At 36.2% G+C, this 20,545-nt stretch overlaps 1 protein-coding gene across 1 annotated transcript; it reads left to right on the forward strand.

Annotated features, from left to right (window-relative positions):
* The first annotated feature begins 9,354 nt into the window (after positions 1-9,354).
* On the forward strand, positions 9,355-10,931 carry LOC149012757 (flavonoid 3',5'-methyltransferase-like). The gene is made up of 5 exons (XM_089158746.1): positions 9,355-9,460; positions 9,603-9,688; positions 9,805-9,949; positions 10,194-10,325; positions 10,471-10,931. Exons 1-5 carry the CDS (start codon positions 9,410-9,412, stop codon positions 10,762-10,764), a joined length of 708 nt encoding a protein of 235 aa, XP_089014872.1. The 5' UTR covers positions 9,355-9,409; the 3' UTR covers positions 10,765-10,931.
* The last annotated feature ends 9,614 nt before the right edge of the window (positions 10,932-20,545 follow it).

The following is a 20,545-nucleotide window of genomic DNA, read 5'->3' on the forward strand; positions in this document are numbered from 1 at the left end:
AAAATGGAGTAAAAAAAAACATATTGGAAAGGAAATGATAAGGATATAAGAGGGATGGGCTACCTTATAAAAAAATAATTAGAAAAAAGTTTCACAAGTTACTATGTCCAAAAAGGGATTAAGTGGTACTGTGGACTATCAAACATAGTGAAAGAAACATACGAATCTGAGTATTGGGAATGGGTTAAGGAAAGATCTATATACATAATACTTCTGCCGAGATCTAACAATTTCTTAGTCTAAAAAATTCTTGAAGATCTTAGAGATTTAGATTATTCTTTAATTGAATACAAAAACCATATAAGAGTGGTCATCAACAAATATGATGAAATAATAATTTATACGAAGGTGGGGAATAAGGACACTATTAGAACAGGATGAATGGGACAAGAGAAAATCAAATCTTCAAACAAGAACAAAGAATATAAATGACAGTAAGGAAATAATGCAACCTACTAAAAATCATTTATTATAAGGAAGTTCAAGTCCCAAATTGTTAGTCGACGGACTTAGTTTAGAACATTTATGAGTATTGATGCTCATAAGAACAAAGTTTTTCTTGGAAAAAGGTATTGATCTTTATAATTCAAAACTAAGAGGATGCAAAGGGATTGATGGATAATAGCAAGGATAATAAAAGAAACATTAGGAATCATGAGTTTATCTAAAAAATAATCATCCCGATGAAATAATCCCTAACTCCTCCAAAACCACACACCTTATGATAAAAAACTCATAGAAATATACAAGTTAGAATATAAGAATATCTACATAAAGGGGGAGATGTGACACGATGGTTTATTGGCCGATAGGGTAATATACGTATAGAACTATATGGATGCTAGTGTGGGCTAATAGGAACGTAGATTGATGGAGATCTAATGGATTAGCCTATATAAAGGATGCTAGGTCCTTCTAAACCCTAATCATAATCACAATCACATCGCAGTCAAGAAAGGATATACCATCAAGCTAGTGAATAGGAGGAGTCAGAGGAGAAGATCAACATCAAGTTGATCATAGAATCAACTCCACCTCAAGTTTGTTCCTAGTGGGAGACATAAAGAAGATATTCGCGCGCCTCAAATAGAACCAATAAAGGTAGCTATCATCATTTGTGCCATTATCATACTAAGGTGTTTTTAGTGATCTAGGATCTTGGATAGAAATATACTTATTTCAACACTAGATGAGACTTAGTATCTTAGCCATCGCATTCAACAATTTAAAAAAGGCATTCAATGGATAAACAATCATCAAGTGTTGATGGACTTTTAATGGGCAAAAAAAAAAAACATAACTACTTTTGTCTTCTATACTCTTATGAGTCATATCCATTAGTTACTTAGTAATAAAGAATGTGTGGTTAACAAACATTATCTACAATTTCGAAGTTTGACTTTATAAGAATTCAATAACAATCATATTGTTATAGAAGAAAATGTGACTAAAGAAGAGAAATATATATCAGAAAACACCTTGGAAGAACAGACATACAATTGTGATACTCCTACTTTATTAATACTTTAATATGTAATTATTAGTACATCACTAGAAAGAACACACATATATCATCATGAAAAACCTTGGGAAGAATTATGACATAGGATATCAATCACTTTATTAGACAATATGTAATATTAGTACATCACTAGAAAGAAACACATATATCATCATGAAAACACCTTGGGAGAATAGACAAAGGGATATAATCACTTTATTAGCACTTTAATATGTAACTTATTAGTACATCGCTATTATCACAATGTGGGTAACATATAACTTATAAGTGCATCACTTTAAAGAGTACACATATATCATCATGAAAACACCTTGGAAGAATATGACATACAATGTGATATCCTAACGTGAGGCCATGAGAGTATTAACTTAAAAAATTTACCACCTTTGAGTGTATAAACTCAGATTAATCATCTCCCAACAAGTGTTGTAATGTTCCTCTTAATGCTAAACATAATTAACATTGGGCATATAAAAATGTAACATTAAGAGACATCCCATTACTATATATGGCGACATTCCATAAACCAACATGAATGCCACTTGAGTACACAATCAAGCTCATGAAATCTCATATGGGATATACTTTATGTTACCCACAAATAATGCTAATACATTGTTTGGGAAAAAAATTCGGATTACAAAAGGCAATCGAAGCATGTATAAAATACATCATACATTTATATAAAATTCCAAATTACCAAAAGGCAATCTAAGCATATATAAACTACATCATACATTTGCATAAAATTTCGGAACCAAAAGGCAATCGAACCCATAAGGCATGCATGATATATATTTACAATGTATAATATCAATGAAACATGCCACAATACAAAGCTATGATAAAAAAATCTATATTAAAAAATCACCCAACGTGAAGTTACATATACAACATAAATATGTCATATCATGTTTCATACATATAGAAGTGGAATTTGGTCCGAAAATAATCATTGTGCCGGAAGGGTCCAAAACATAAACCCCAAGAGAACGCAAAGTTCCACGGTTTAGCCAAAAATAAAAAAATACTAAATAAAAGCATCAATTACACCAACCAAAACATGAATATAATATTCACAATATAGGGGTAGAATTGGGTCTGAAAATGGTCCATTGCGCTGAAATGATCCAAAATATAAAACCCAAAGAACGCAAAACTTACGGTGGAAATAAACAAATACTAAACATATAGTACGTAATATTAAACTGGTTCAACCAGTAAATAAAAACGGTCTAATAAATCAGAATCAAGGCCGAACCAGACCGAACCGAAATAAGCAAGAATCAAATCTAAATTGAACCGAATCGAAATCAGCAATTGAATCGAATCAAAATTGAACCAAGAATCTAAATTAGAAATCGATTTGAAATTGAACCGAAAAACGAAATCAGAAATCGAATTGAATCAAAATTGAACCGGAATCGAAATCAGAAATCGAACTGAATCAAAAAAACCGAAATCAGCGAGTTGACTCGCTGAGTCAAAAAACAAGGTCCAAAATGGTCAAACAAAAACCGGTCGCCCAAGTAATCCATTCGGTTGGACCGAGACCGGTCAACCGGGTCGACCCGTTTGACCTGACGGGTCAAAATCGGACCTGGGCAGGGCGGCTGACCCGACCCGTGACCGGCAAACTGCCACGTCAGCATCACACAAAAAAAAATCAAAAAATGCTGCCGAATTCCGCAGCGATTGCCGCCGTCCGAAGTCCGATGGAGACCCATAATATATCAATCACCGAGATCTACGCAGTGATAGTTTAGATTCAAAATTCTTTCTAGAAAAAAGTTATGACAAAAAACCCCACGGTACGATGAAAAATCGGAGAAAACAAATCACAAGTTTCATAGGTTCCATTCAGAACCCTAAGTTTATCATTCAACAACCTATGGGTTTTAATCGATTCTATACAGGCTCGATACCACATGAAGAATACTATCCAAGATCGATAGATCGACTAAAAACACCTTAGTATGATAATGACACAAGATGATGATGAGCATACTTCATGGCTATTTGAGACGAAGCGCAGCGAATACATGCTCCCACAGGAACAAACGAGGTGGAAGTGACCATGATCAACTGAGGATCTCCCAGACCCCCACACCGGCGATGGATATCCCGACAAGCGAGTGATGGAATGATAGGGTTAGAGGAGGGACCAGCATCTTATATAGGCAAATCCATTAGATCCCATCAAGATAACGGCATAGCCAACTAGACCATATAAGAGTAGAAGTATATTACCCATATCAAACCAATAAGAAACCAAATCAAAGTGTAACACAATCAATGAAGCCCACCTTATGTGGAATATTCAATTAATATTCTAACAGGATAATCACCCATCTTCTTCATTGATTGAAGAGATTCCCCCTTCACCCTTCACCCTATTTGAAAAGTCCGATTCTAGGATTTTTCTATAATTTTTAGACTAAAAGGGGAGTCATGAGTTCCATGACAGGTAAGGATGTGTATGTGAAAAAATTAAATTAAAAAAAAAAAAAGACAAATTGGCCATAAGTGATAATTTGTCCTTAAATTGACTTTTTCTATAACATAGGAGAGGTAGATGCAAAATTTCAGTTATTTTAGACTAAAAATAACATAGGCCAAAGCCGCCAAACCTTAGGGGTCCAAATGAAAATTACCCTCTTTTTAATTATTATTTTTTTCACTTATGAATTTGCTTTTATTGTGTTATGTTTTGTACAAAATTGAGATGTTTAGGTCCATTTACAACTATTCCAATTCTTTTTTACTACTAGTTGATGGGTTGGGAGACTCCTTTTACAACAACAGTTAATTACTTAGAAACATTATATAATTAGGTTTGTAATTTTATTGTTAATAAATTTATGCTTATTTATGTACTATGAAGAATTCAGGGATTAAATTTAAATAGATGTTTTTAACTTGTTTTTATTGAAAAAAAAAGGCCTATTTTATGCATACCAAATAAGATTATATACCAAAAGGGCTGTTTGGAAATCATTCTATGCTCGTAAAGAAAGTTTTGTCATAGCGCATCTGATTTAATTCCATTCCATTGATTTGCAATGAATTGTTATTGAGAATAATTAAATAAAGAAGCTGCTTCCTGCAACTCAAAAATTTTACCAAACTACAATTCGGGGATTTTTGTTCGCGCCTGCGCGGATATCGTCTCGCGTAGGCTTAGTATCATGACACGTGTTGCTTAAATAATCTAATGGCTGAAATAATAGAAATTTTAATAATTCAAGATGTTAAGCTTTCAAACTATTTTAAATTACAGAAACTCACCTCCAAATAAATTAAATTTACAACAAAAGGGCTTCTTTCACGAATTTTGGGGAAAAACCAGATCCACCGAAGCCCAATCTTGTTCTCTATTCCTTTCTTATCTCTAATGAATAAAACCATCTTCTTCTTCTTAGTTGCAGATTCATTGACCGAACGCTATCCCTGCATTTTATAGTCTCACCGGTTCCAAATTCTTGCTGTTGCTATTTCTCCAAAAACCTAATTCCAGGAGGTTTGGTAAAGTTGGTAAGCAAACCCCAATCCTCACCCTATTTCTGCTTCAGTTTTTTGCCGGTGGGTAGTCCCTGTTTTTCACTAAAATGTTTAAACAACGAAACTCTCTGTTTGAGTTGTTTATCTGTTTTTTCTAAAATTTAATGTTCTCTTGAGTAAGTCCATGCTCATCTTGGTAAACTCGAAATCTGTTTTGTGTGTTTAAGTAACTTTCTTGTTCTATTCTTTCCAATCATCAGTATTTGTAAAACCATCAAGACTTGGTGGCATTCGCTTGTTCTGATTCTAAAGGGCTATTGGAGTAGCAGATTGAGCCAATTGGTTGCGTCTGCAAAAAATATATAATCTTACATTTTAGAGTCAAGCTCGGTAGAAGATTGTGAGGTTGCTCTTTCAATTAATGAGGTCCATAGTTGTTCATATCGATCTTAGATACGGAGGAAATTAATTATATAACTTCTGTATTTCCGAACCAATACAACCAACTTTACAAAACCTCCTGGGATTAGGTTTTCGGAGTACCTTCGACAGTAAGAAACCAGTGAGATTGTGAAATCCAGGGATAGGGTTAAGATGAATCTGCAAATAAGAAGAAGAATATGGCTCTATTCATTGGAGATAATAAAGGAATAGAGGACAAGATTGGGCTTCGATGGATCTGGTTTTTTCCCAAAATTCGTGAAAAAGGCCCTTTTGTTGTAAATTTAATTTATTTGGAGGTGAGTTTCTATAATTTAAAATAGTTTGAAAGCTTAACATGTCAAATTATTAAAGTATCTATTATTCCAACCATTAGATTATTTAAAAGACACATATCATGTTTTCACGCCTGTGCAGACGATATCTGCAGGCAGGCACGAACAAAAATCCACAATTCGGATGCTCACCCAAGAGGCGTTGAAAATCTCTCTCTCAAAAGAAGTATAGAGTAGCTCAACATACCGGAAAACAATTTGTCGGGGATAAATTGGTTGAAATAGGTTAGAGCCAGACAGTATTGGTGAATTGGTTCAAGTTCTAATTGGAGATAACTCCAAGTTGGTGCATTTTCTTGTTTTCTAATTCAAAGCTTGGTTCAGTGTGTCAATGAATGAAGGTTTGTTCATCTCGCCCGGATTTGCTGTCCATCGAACCGGGTGAAATATCGCCAAGATTTCAACGATATTTCGGCCCAAATTTATGTAAAATTTTTACTGTTTCTCTGCAAAATGTCAAGCATCATGTTTAAAAATATATAAAATAATATTGAAAAAGTCAACTAGTCAAATCATACTCATATTTATGTTTAAGATTTTTGTTTTTTGTGTTTTTTTATATAAAATAATATTTAGAAAAGTTGACTAGTCAAATCATGCTCATATTTATGTTTAAGTTTTTAGTTTTTTGTGTTTTTTAAACAATTCTATGGTTATTTAAGAGCCACGTTTGTGGACATTACTTTAAATGCCATAACTCAGTGGTTCAAATGCCAAAAACGGAATTCAAAAACTATCAAAACAAATTTAATGTTCATCTTCTTCTCTATTTCTTCTGTTTGTCATTTTAGTTTCGGTCTCAAATTTTCAAAAATTATTTCTTTGCCATCACCTGGAGGGCGAAAAGCTTAGTTTCAGATCAGCAACAAACTCAAGACCTGCGATGACGAGATCAAAAGATAAGCATTTTCATCTTCTTCTCGGCGATTATAACCGATTTTTTGTAAGTTTGACGATTGCCAGCGATATTCCGGCAATAAATAGTTAAAAATCACCATTTCGGCTATGAACAAGCGAGATATCGCCGAGAAATCAGCGATATCTCGCATATGTCGTTTCGCAACCTGGTTTCGGTTCGCCAATGGATGATATCACTGAAATTCAGTGAAAAATTGTTCCATGCATTGGGTAGCATAAAATTAAAATATAATCTAAAATATAATAAGAGTTCATGACATATGGAAAAAATTTATGATACTAACTCGTATTTCAACTTGTCAGAATAAAAAAAGGGGGAACCAACCGAGATCTCAATCTGTGTGAGTTCTCTTATATTAGAGCCTTAGAGGTACATTGATGAATCTGCACATGCTTGAGTGTACATGAAGTTATGAATGCATGTGAGCATCTAGATGGAATCTACCACGTAATATATTCACATGCTTGAAGATTCAAAATGGTATTAGTCCAGCTTTAAAAATAAATTATTATAATGTCATCTTGAAAATGTTTATCCTTAGGTGATCATAATATCAATTTTAATTGTTAATATTTTTTAAAAACACAATCTCCTTTCACCTTGTTGTGGTTGGAAATTTCATTTCAAAATTTCAATAAAAATGCATTTTGATTTGATGGACTTGGTAGTGGAGGTAATGTGTCCTAATCCCCAATGTTCATGTGATGTTATATATATGTGAGATATAGTAAATTGTCTAATTAGGTCATTTTAAAATACATTTCAGTTTCCGAATGAAGTTTGGATTACCAAAAAAAAAAAAAATAGTCGTTTTAAAATACACTTGAAGACATAGTTAATGTACCAATCCATCATTCCATATGTAGCCTATTTAAGCCGTACATGAACACAACCCTACATGAAAAGTTGAAAACCCATGTTTGAAAGACTAGACATAATAAAACGAAGGACAAAAGGGTGAACCGGGCGATATTATAGGAGAATTATTGCCCGAAATATTGGCGAAATTCGCCAGTTCGCCGGAAGTTCTCACCCTAGTTTTGGGCAACCAAGATTTAATAGGATTCCATGCGATTTTCGTCCAACACTAAGCGAAGGTAACACCATGTCAGCGACACTAGTCTAGCAAGATTTATATATATATATATATATATATATATATATATATATATATATATATATATATATATATATATATATATATATATATATATATATATATATATATATATATATATATATATAGATACCTTTTAACCCTCTTTCTTTCTTTAGTTGTTGGGTCATTTCATCGTCTTTTCATATGTGAAATATGAATAATTGGACCTCCTCGCCCGAGTCCGGATCGGCGACCCCGACCCGACGCTTCCGACCACAAAAATCAGTGGGACCCACGGTGAAAACGGGGAGAAGATCCGGATTCTCCTCGCCCTTGTTGGAGAAAGTTTTCAAAAGACAATATGTAGAAAGGTCTTGATGATCTCCTCCTGCGTTGGATTCAGACTCTGCCATATATATATATATATATACCTTTTAACCCTCTTTCTTTCTTTAGTTGTTGGGTCATTTCATCGCCTTTTCATATGTGAAATATGAATAATTGGACCTCCTCGCCCGAGTCCGGATCAGCGACCCCGACCCGACGCTTCCTGACCACAAAAATCAGTGGGACCCACGGTGAAAAACAGGGAGAAGATCCGGATTCTCCTCGCCCTTGTTGGAGAAAGTTTTCAAAAGACAATATGTAGAAAGGTCTTGATGATCTCCTCCTGCGTTGGATTCAGACTCTGCCACCCTTTGACAAATCTGAAGAAGCTTAGAATTACTTCCTCTCTTTCAGTCTTTCAGATGCCTCCTTTGGTCAATCTTTGGGGAAAAAAATTTGTGTTGGTCTAAAAAGTCCGATATGTTCTACCAGAAAAAGGAGAAGTTTTATTTTTGCTAGCGACCATATCATCAAATCTGTATACGTGTATGTTCCAGATACTTTTAAATTTAGTCAAATCATTATAGTGTGTTTGTACAATTACTGTTCTATAGTTATTCACTTATTTGCTCTCTGTGTCTATTCATTTGTGTGTCTATCAGTTAGTGCCAAGTCTTTTTCTTTATGTAGAGTACTTATTAATTATTGACATCCACAACGTAAGGAAGAATCCACAGAGAAAAGACATTTGTTGACACTATGTGCACAACTTGTCCTGGTGCGTGGCTTAATTGTCGGTCCTCTTCTTGAGTTGAGCCGAGGGGGAACCATTAATTAGTGTAGCTAGTAAGGCCTGTGAAGTGAGAGAGGGAGCTGGAGAAAGGAAAAGGCTATACTTGTTCATGCAAAGTAAGGCCTGTGAAGTGAGAGGGACCTGGAGAAAGAAAAAAGCTATACTTGTTCATGCATTAAAGTAAGGCCTGTGAAGTCGAATCCAAGTCGGATTTTTAGGGACCTAGAGAAAGAAAAATGGAAAACCTAACGCTTAGAAAATCAGTTCTGTGTCACCCATCCAGAGACCTAAGGGGATGGGCAGATGCTCCGGCCTCTCGGGCAGACAAGATAATTATTAAAAGTAAATCGGTACGTAGCAAATATCGAAGAAAAAAATATTCATCTAATGGGTTCATGTATTTTTATTCACACGTGATCGGCCATTATATATTGTGTCCATTGCTCTCTCTAGAGCTTCAAGAGCTTAAGCCATGGCAGAACATGATGGAAGAGGCATCCTTCAAAGTGAAAAACTCCTTAAGGTTTGTGACTTTCACAGATCTAACTGGTTTGTTTTCTACATTATCAGATCAGAAACTTGAAAACTGACGAGATTTGATTTGGGTCTTCTTTTACATTACTTGTGCTATGTTTTTGTTGTTGTTCTTGTTGCTGTAATGGTAGTATGTCTTAGAAACAAGTGCTTATCCAAGAGAACATGCTCAACTCAGAGAACTAAGAGATGCAACTGCTAAGAAGTATGGTCACATGTAAGTATACTAAGGCTTCTTCCCAAGCTTTCTCTCTCCCTCTCTCTCTCTCTCTCGCTGTGTGCGTGTTTGCGTGTATGTGTGGAAATCTAGTGGTTATTATGAATGTTATGCAGGAGTGTGATGGGCGTGCCTGCTGATGAAGGGCAGTTCCTAGCAATGCTTTTAAAGCTTATTAATGCTGTAAACACACTAGAGATTGGTGTCTTCACTGGTTATTCTCTTCTCACCACTGCTCTTGCATTGCCACATGATGGCAAGGTTAGTTACAATGACAAAGTTTCCTAAAGTTCTTACTTACCAGTTACTACCACCCATGAAAGATTACAAGTATTGAAACCAAGATTTTAATTTGATTTGATTCAGTTCGACCATGGATTTTGGCTCTAAATTGACAGGATTATATTAAGGATTTTGACTCTGGATTTTGCCTAAAAACTGCATTCAAGTTAAAAAAAATTTATGAACAATCAATCTAGATCATTTTTTTGTGTGTGTGTGGCAGGTAACTGCAATAGACCCAGATGGGGAGGCATACAGGATTGGTTTGCCTTTCATAAAAAAGGCCAATGTGGAACACAAAATCAACTTCATCCAATCACCTGCCATACCAGTCCTGAGTGAAATGTTAAGCAATGTGAGCTCTCTCTCTCTCTCTCTGATCATTAACTATTTTGCTTTCAAAGCACACTGATGGGTACCCATTTTAAAGCTTGAAGATCTATGAAATCAAACAGTATATATGTATAAATATTCTAACCAAATGGAATGTGCTTTTGCAGGGAAACCATGAAGGAAGTTTTGATTTTGCATTTGTTGATGCGGACAAGGAAAATTACATGGAATATCATGAGCTACTGATGAAACTAGTTAAGGTGGGAGGGATTATTGCATTTGATAACACTTTGATGTTCGGTGCAGTTGCAATGGAAGAAAATGATGAGATGCCACCGTTCATGAGGAAATACAGGGGACCCTTGATGAGGTTGAACAGCTTCTTAGCTTCTGATCCCCGAATCGAATTATCACACATTTCCATTGGTGATGGTCTTACCTTGTGCAAGCGTCTCTATTGACATTTTCAAGACCTTTTTCTCTCTTTATTGCCGCAGTTCTTGTAATGGGTTTAGTGATAATCCAAAAAATAAATAAATAAAAAACAATGAATACATATGAGTATTCATGTATTATGATTTATGCAGACACTTCTTAATATGCCAAATATCGTGACCTTGATTCTTCAATCCTTTTTGGTTTGATGTCTATATTTTTTTAAAGGCCATATGACAATGTCATTTTACACGACAATAATATGTTTCATTCATTAAAAAACAAATTTATTTGGAAATTTTGTATTTTTAAGTTAAAATATTATGAAATGTATAATAAAATTAAAAGCCTTTCCCACTCTCTTGACCCAACTCCATCCCCTTCCCCTCTGGCCCAGTTCTCACCCAGTTGATATTTCATCCTAGAAAGGGGATTCCTAATTTCCTAAAGAGCCTATTTAGCCAAATCTCCTTTCGTTCATTGCCCCACGACTATAAATAGGGGTGTCAACGAGTTCGGGTTGGGCCGGTTTTGGGCCGGGCCTAACGATTTCGTGCTAAAAAACACTCAGCCCAAACACGACCCATTAAGAAAATAACGTTTTCGGGCCAGGTTCGGCCGGTGCGGTTTGGGTTTGGACTGACTAATGGTTTGGGCTAACGGTTTAGAATTGGGTTTACTAACGGTTTGGGTTCGAGTTTACTAGCGGTATGTTTTGAATACCTTGTTAATATGTGAAATTTATCAAGAGTATGTGAACATATATAAAAGCATTAAGTTATCTCCAAGTCTTTTGGGTTGGTGTTTAAAACCAAAAACTTTTTTCTACAAATATTTATAAAATTTATAGAACTAATATACAAAAGAAAACTGGCATCATGATGAATTTTAGTGGGTTGTCTCTGCTTATTTTCCTCCTCCTCCTTGACACTTGTAAAAATGGATCAAAATAAAGCATTAAAAGATTTTCAAATGATAATACATTTGCTAAATATTTACTAACCCCATCTTCCAAATGACAAAGGCTTTAACAAGCTTGTTGTTTGCATATTCCAAATCAAAACAATAAAGGAAAACAAATGGATACTTGGGGGTTTTCTTGTCTTTTACATTTAAATTTATTTTATTTTATTTCTTTATAACGGGTTTAATGGGCTGGTTTCAGGCCAAACGGTTCCGGCTAGCGGGCCACACACGGGCTGGCCCGGCCCAGCCCAAATCATTACGGGCTGAGGTTGTTCAGCCCAAACACAACCCATTAAGCTTCGGTTTGAGCCGGTTCGGTCCAGTTATACGGTTCGGGTTAGGTTCGGCCCGACTATATCCACTTGATTCTCCGGTTAGGTTTTGACACCCCTAACTATAAACCACTCGATTTTCACTTTAAAAGTTCAGTTCAACTTCAGTGTTGCGCATTTAATGCACGGCATTTAGGTTACGCCCTTGAAAATGATATTACTTGATGTACCCGCAAACATGATACCTTTGAAAGCTCAGACCCCACTCTTGAATATCGTAAGAACCTTGAAGTTTCCAAAGATAATGACGTCCTTGAAAGATGCTCTTGAAAAGCTCAATTGTGACATATGTAGGTAGAGCAATTGTAGCACCAAGGGGTGCCCACTATATGGATGGATATTTCATTAGAAGTTTTAAATCTTACCAATAAAATTCTGCATGCGATTCTCATTGTTTGCTTCTTTTTTCCCCTCAAAATAATTTAAAGGTTTAAGGAATTTTATATTAAAGGAGAAATATATATATTTTTTAAGAACATCTTAAGATTTTCTTTTTCTTTTTGGTGAAAGAGATTAATTTGTTTAATACATTAAATGGAATTAGGTTACTCTTTCTTCTTTAATTCAAATATTCTTTGATCCCATGGCCCTTGCATCATGGGCTGCTGGGCATCGGATCGAAGGGCTATAGTAGTCTTTCTCCACTTGTTCAATAAAAAATAACCATTCTTTTGTCAATGATGGGTTAGTCAAGCGGTTAAAGATCCGTCCTCTCACGGGGAGGTCCTGAATTCGCATCCACTCGGCGGCGTATATTAGTAATTTAATTCTCACCCCATAGTAACAAGCTACCTTTCAAAAAAAAAAGAAAAAAAAGAAGAAGTAACGGTTCTTTTTCCCAATTTTCATAATAACTTGTTGGCAAATTGGCTGCAGCCGTTCCACAGTTCCCATAACCGAGCAAGGGCCCGACTAGATCCAACGGCAGCCGCGAACAAGCAAGGGATGAGCCCCCTTGCTTTTAGTCGTATCGAGAGGTTGAGTAAATATGAAGATTCTCTCCCGGTGCCACATCCCGCAGCAATGGACTAAGTCAGATTCAGATTGGCCCCTGTCGAGTTCCACATTAATCCGATTTATCTATCGATGCTTGTGTTGCCTATTTTGTTCAAAAGTATGAGGGAAAGAGTATTGCTGTATAATTCCCTGCTTGTCAAAATTTATCAAATGATGCATATTCTTGTGTACCATCAGATTGGAATATCTTAAGGCCTGTTTGGTTACATGAGTCTGGAGATTTCAAATCTAGAGATTTCAAATTTATGGAGTTATAATTTATAAAATTAGATGTTTGGTTGTGGAATGAAATCTGTGGATTCATCCTAAAAAACTATTTGATCGACGTGATTTTTGTGAATATGCAAATGTATAGTTTTTTTGAAATATCTGGATTTCACCCTTTACCCATAAATCTACAGATTCACGTTTTTAGTGTAAAAAGGTGAATCTCTAGATTTCATGAATCTAGAGATTTTTACAACCAAACGGGTATAATTCTCAGATTCATGAATCGAGAGATTTGAAATCTCTGGATTCATGTAACCAAACAGGCCCTTAAGACATTGCAAAGGAAATATCCAACTGAAGTCACCAATAAATGAAACATAATAATTGTAGCCTTCTATAGCAGATGAAGGGTAGTGTCTACAAACGTCAGAGTGCATCAATTCAAATAGAGAATTAGGAAATAATTGATTCAAAGGAAAGGGTAACTCGAGTGACTTTCCCATCTGACAAGAAACACAAAACGACAAATCTGAACTATGTGGCAACTGATAATATCGAAGCAAAAGATCTAAACTCGTTGTTGACGGATGTCCAAGTTTGTCATGCCAAGTTGATTTAGAAACTTTCTTTCCAACATTGGATCTTATTTTGGGAAGCAATGATTTAATTGGAAAATGCAAACAATAGAATCCATCTTTAATCAACCCTTTGAGTATAGCAAAATTCCCGTTTGCAGATCCTTCATGTAGCAACAAGTGGGATGAAATTCAAGAATCACATTATTATCACTAGTGAATCCACTGATAGATAATAAATTTTTCATAATATTGGGCATAGTGTGGAACATCACAAAGTGTAAAAATTATGACTTGAAGTAGAAAGAGTGGAAGTTCTACTGTGATAGATTTTCAAACCTACTCTATTACTAGTGTGTAATTGGGTTGCTAATGTCAGAGGTGATGTGGTGTGTAGCTCCAGAATCTAGATACCATGTAGGATCAAATGAAGTAGTGGGAGTAGTCCGATATGCCTCTAGATTGGGATTTGTTGTTGTATAATTAATATTTTGATTTAGTCTATTGTAACAATTCGCTACAATGTGGTATGGTCAATTGCAAATTTGATAGCCAATAGGGGTGGGAAGAAGAGGACCTTTATCATGATTATTATTAGAGCAAATTACACTGACACCCCAAAATAGAGACCTAAAAACACTGACACCCCACTTTATGTTTGGAAAACAAAGACACCCCAATGTTGAGTTTTGATTAAATACTAGTCCAACCGTAGCAAAGGCCGAAGCCCGATAGTTTTAATTCCCAAAATAACCTGCCAAAATCGAAATCGAATGGAGATGAGGTTCTTGTTGGTCCCGGTCTACCTAGGCCCACCGGCGAGTGTCTCGCGCACAATTGCAGTTAGTGAACCCCGCTCGTAGGTTGAAAATGATTGTTGTCTAAATCGGGCAAGGCGACGGCCCCGGTGGGACAACCGCCGACATGCAACCCGCGCAAGCGGCGAGACGGTGGAGTTCGCAAGCGGGACACGGGGGCAGACAACACGGCCGGAAGCCCCGCAACCCAGACTCGTCAAGGACGGAATCCGCGAAGGAGGAGCGGCCCGCCCAAGCCGGGGAGAAAGTGGCGGAGCGCGCCATCCCTCCCTAGCACCTAACAAGTGCACCAGGAAGACGCAATGGCCACGCACACGACAACCCAAAGCAAGGTGGTAGACCGATGATGCGACCCCCCCGCCAAGACTATCTCAGACCCAGCCAGCCCAAACCGAGCGACACAGAAGAAGGGAAGATCAAAGCAGAGCCAGGAGGAAAAGGGATAAAAAACAAACCCGACCACAACGGCAGACCCAACCCACGGAAGCAAGAGGAACCGAAGCAACAGATGGACAAAAACGAGGACCACCGCAACAAGGAGCGGAAAAGAACCAAGGCCCCAAAGAGGAACCGAACGCACCCACAACGAGAACGAGAAGGGCAAGAACACCACCAAAAACATGAGAGGCAAGACCAAACAAAACGGAAGCAAGAGAGCAAAATCACAAACCAAGACCGAGACACGGCGGGAAGTCAGACATGGAGCCCACGCCAAGAACAAAACCAGCCGAGAGAAGCGCCCCCCCAGAAAAGTCCAGAGCGGTCCAAAGCGTGCCGGCAAAAGGCGCAGCGCGCACGAATGGACCAAAACGAACCGCGGCCACTCGACGAAGAGGCAAGATCGAGAGAAGGCGACCGCTCTCAAGTTCTCGGAATGCTAGGTTTTCCATTTTAGAAAACCGAGAAGATTTTATCAAACATCTTGTCCGATCAATCAACCTAGCTAACATACAGAGGGATAATAGTCTAAGTTACAACAACCATGTTAATGGAAAAGGACTATGTGTTTTTCAAACATAATGGGGTGTGGTGTTTTACCCCTCTATTTTGGGGTGCCATGCAATTTACTCTTATTTTTGCACACACGTGAGTTGAACTCTCCATAGTGGCCCGACCTTGAATTGAGGTCTACCTCTACTATGTGTATTGGAGGAAGAAGTAGGAGAGGGAATACCTTGTGATTTGGTGGTTGTATGTGCTCCAATTGTAGGCAATTCAAGAGGCATTTTTTTTTGGTGATCTTTGAGAATTTATTGATTGAGAAGTAAACCAACAAAGTCATCCAATTGAAGAGGTTCCAAGCGGGAGAAGATAGACGTTACCAAATTTTCATAATCAGAACTTAATCTGCGAAGGATACTGAGAGTGATGTCTGATTCAGAAATGGGGTTTGTTGTCGCGGCAAGGTTGTCTATAATGCTTTTAACATGTTGAATGTAATCCGCCATTAGTTGAGTACCTTTTTGATTCGATAGAGTTGGTGCTTAAATTGCATGATATGGGCTTGAGAATGGGACGGATAGATGCGTTCAAAAGTTGCCCAATTAAGTAGCCTTAGAGGAGGAGAGGCCAACAACTTTGAATTTTGAAGAGGACACTAGGACAGTGGCCAATTGCTTATGATACTAAGTTAGAGAATGAGATTGAATTGAATTGAAAAACCCTGTCTCAAAACAATAGGAATGACTGTGTTTATTAGTATTTTCAAAGGATTTTGAAATTATGTGTTTACAACTCAAATTCTATTTACATGTAGCAAAGATTATATACAACTCAAATTCCTTAGTTTTTATCAGAAATGACTAATTCAGTAGTAACAAACCTTATCACAATTGAGACTTATTCAAATGGTTTTAAATCCGAATTTTGAATATTCAAATTTAGAATATGCTTGACAGGCTTGGTTGAATCTAAGGATCCATCAACCTAGCTAGCTATACATACACCATTTATTTTTTTTCTTGGCCATTAGTTGGCCTAATCTCAACAGAGTTGGAATCCTCTACTCTAGAGAGGATAAAGCTATCCTCACACAGTCACACCCTTCCATCATATATTCGGGAGGCAGGGTGTAAGGATAGTGCAATTCTTTACCTTCCATGGATCTCCAAACTCTTTCAAAAATCATTTATGTCTAACCAAGGTTGGGTTAAGTATCAAAACGATGGTTCTGTATGTTATTAGATTTAATATTATAATGTAATAACAAAAAAAAAAGAAAAAAAAAAACTTTTGTAATCATGACCACATATAATTATATAACTTACATAAATTTCAATAAGTTGAAATACCCAAAAAAGATGGTTGGTTTTATTTTTAATTTTTATTTATTTATTTGGAATCTAAGATTCATCCAGGCCAGCTTTGCGCGCACTTTGATTAAATCCTCAGGGGGGGAGACACTATCTATCTGCAAGGATCGAACCCACACCGTCACAACATTTCCACTGAGAAGTATGGATTTTTACCACTCTACCAATTCCGCATTGGCAAAGGATTGGTTTTCTCTTCAACTGATTTACAAGGATGCTTACAATCAAAAGAAAGGGTATGGTAAGCATCTAGGGTATGGGAACATTGATTTAGTGTTGAGTGCTTATAAGGGCTTGATTTTGTAAATTTGCAAATTCTAAAACCCTTGAATGTAAATAAAAAAGTATTTACAACTACACCCCTACAACTTTGATTTAGAACATTAAACGTATATTGATGACAATGACAAGTATCTAACAATAGCGCAGCTATAAACTGGAGTGTGGCACAAATAAAAATAATCCATCCTTATTGCAACATCACCCCTAAGGGTGTCAATCGGTACGGTTTCGGTAATTCGGTACAGTAACAACTTTGAATACAAAAAACCAGAACTGTACCGTACAGGATTTAAAAGGTACGATACGGTTTCGGTATTGAGAAAAATGGTTCGGTACACGATTTTAGTATTAAATCAGTATGGAAAAACGGTTTAAACACGGTATCTAGTGCAGTACAATTTTTGTACGAATGAACTTATGCTACTGTTGTTATTAGTTCATTAAGATCCTAATAAAATTGTGATCAACCAATCAATAGAATTTTACAATTACCAGAGATAAAGAAAATAAATTTTATTAACAAAGACAAAACAAGTAAATATAAAAAGAGGAGTGAATGATAAAACGAAAAACTAAAATAGGGAATTAGGGATATGGTAAAGGTAAAGTGTTTTACTTGTAAAATTACAATTTATATCCCTTAATTTGGTACAGTACCAATTCTGTACGGTTTCGATAATACCAATGGTATGAGTACCTAAAACCTGAACCGTACCAAAGAAATTTGATTTCGGTATGTACCATATCGAATTTTGAACAGTACGATACGGTGCGGTTTTAGACGGCACGGTTTAACGGTTTCGAGTACACAATTGACACCCTTAATCACCCCACCTAACACCTATAATGAAATCTAACCTATCCCCAACCCTCTACCCTCAGGGCCTCATCACCACATCTTCTTAACACTACCATGCTTTGCCACAAGCCACTTCCTTCTTAATGCCACCCAACCACTTTCTCCAACGTAGACATGACCCCTCAGAGCAGCTAATGCCCCTATCCACCCTCCACGATTGCTTTGTGTTGAATGCGGTTATCTATCTTGAGTTGAGTCTAATTGATGAAACTGATGAGTCTGGATTCTCAATCCGGTAGGATAGAGGTCTGTGTTATTGCATTTATTCACTACATATTAGGCGGGGCCCATTTTTGAGATCTAAAAAATGAATGAAAGGTGATACCCCCACTCATTAAGGAAGTATAAACCTCTACTATGACGGATAGAGATCTGAACTTGAAATTGATGTAACAAAAACCCATAAGAACTTTATTTATTGGATAAATATCACCTACCACCCCTCTTAACGGGACAAATAACACTTACACTCCTTCTTACTTGAATAATATCACTTAACTCCCCTCATACCTAGCAAATATACCAAACACCTCTCCTCTGTTAACTTTCTCGGTTAAATTTAACTTTTAACGTTAATTTTTTTCAAAACCCCAAAATACCCTTGGCTGAAAACATTTTTTTAATTTAATCCCTAAATTACCTTAATCACTATTGCAGCTAAAATACTAAATTACCTTCAATTAAAATAATTATTAAAAACCAAAATACCATACTTAAAACCCAAATTATCTTTAATTATTAAAACCCCAACATACCTTATTTTTTATTTTATTTTTATTTTATCAAACAACAAAAAAAAAAGAATTGCTTAATTTCAAAATGCATTTTAATACTGAATTATCAAAAGGTTAAAGTAATTTAGTATTTAAATTAAAAAAATATTTTCAGTCAAGGGTATTTTGAGGTTTTAGAAAAATATTTAACAATAAAAGTTAAATTTTAACCGAAAAAATTAACAGAGGTGAGGTGTTTGATATATTTACTAGGTAAGAGAGGAGGTAAATGATATTCTCAAGTAAGAGGGGGTGTAAGTGCTATTTGTCCAGCTAAGAAAGGAGGTAAGTGATATTTACCCTTATTTATTATAACCTCTAGGATTTAAAGACCACATAATGTCATGAAAAGGCAACGAAATTCCAATTCATCAAAGAGGGCTTGACATTCAGTATCCTTCATCTCATACTGAAGTTTGCCACTAGGTTTTTGTCCTTGAGCCTCCTTGGGTTTCATTTCATCAAACCAAAAACCAAAGCAAAACTTAAAAATCTGAAGTTTAGTTATCTTGAGTTTATTGTTGTGTTTATTAGCCGTGGTTCATCATAACGGAAGAGCATGCTTTAACTTACATTATAGAGACAAAGCTCGGGGTCTAAACCCTAATCCAATATCATATCATGATTTTAAGAGCTAATGACTGATGGCAGCTTTGTAAGGATCTTCTCCAGGACTGTGGAGCTCCAATGAGAGAAACAATGGGAAACGGAGAGCAAAATGGTGGCGCAGGGCATGCAGGAGATTCTTCTCTCACTTTTCTCTCACCAACGGGAAAAGATTATAGAAACAAGGAAAGAGTATCGAATATTCTATCCATCAATCAGGTGATTTTGAGTAGGGGCGGAGCCAGGATTGAACATTGGGAGGGGGGCCAAATGTATGTGGGCCAATGTGGGACCCACTGTAGGTCCCATATCATAATATATTATTATATTTTAATGCGGAGTTTACATTAAAAATTAGGTAAATTAATAGAAAATTTGTGAGTGTGAGAGAGAGAGAAAGGAATAATTTGAGAAAGAGAGAGTGAATACCTGATGTTGAGAAGATTTAGGAAAATTTCAAAATTTGCTAACTACTTCAATATTTTGTGAGACGTGTGAGAAAAAAAACAAGAGAAAAAATAGGAATAAAAGAGGAGATTTATGAGAGAATAAATAGAAAGGAAAATAGGAGAGAATATATAAGGAGAAATTCATGGATCGTGAGTTAGTTTTTAATTAGAATTTAACCTTTTATTCCTTAAAACTAGGGATTTAATGATAACCATTAGATAAAGATTATGAATGACATTTGTACCCATCATCTTTATCTTAAATTTTTATTTTTTAATTTTGGAGGGGGCCAAATAGTGGTATTTCACATTTAAAGATAGAGAGATAAGGAAAAAAACAAGGATATTTACAATTTCAAAAAATCCAAGGGGCCATGGCCACTGATTTTGAGAGACACATTGTTTTATAACAAACGTTAATATTATAACGATTGTATTTAATATAGCCAAGGTTCGACATATCGCTTCGTGTCACCTGTCGGTGGCTGGCGACGCCATCGACACGGTGACATATCGTGATATGTCGGGACACATTTGGAGGGGTGAAAAATCTACCCCCAGTTTTGAAGGGTATTGGGGATCATTTTTAGTCTAAGTTTTGTTATTTA

This window comes from Hakea prostrata, chromosome 6 (genome assembly GCF_041222555.1).
Source record: "Hakea prostrata isolate BN-2017 chromosome 6, UWA_Hpros_2, whole genome shotgun sequence".
NCBI classification, from domain to species: domain Eukaryota; kingdom Viridiplantae; phylum Streptophyta; class Magnoliopsida; order Proteales; family Proteaceae; genus Hakea; species Hakea prostrata.

Excerpts from the sequence above, each read along its gene's own strand:
- LOC149012757 (XM_089158746.1), top strand. The coding sequence starts at position 9,410 with ATGGCAGAACATGATGGAAGAGGCATCCTTCAAAGTGAAAAACTCCTT. Across the intron at positions 9,461-9,602 it reads AAAGTGAAAAACTCCTTAAG|TATGTCTTAGAAACAAGTGC; the intron begins GTTTGTGACTTT and ends CTGTAATGGTAG. Across the intron at positions 9,689-9,804 it reads GCTAAGAAGTATGGTCACAT|GAGTGTGATGGGCGTGCCTG; the intron begins GTAAGTATACTA and ends AATGTTATGCAG.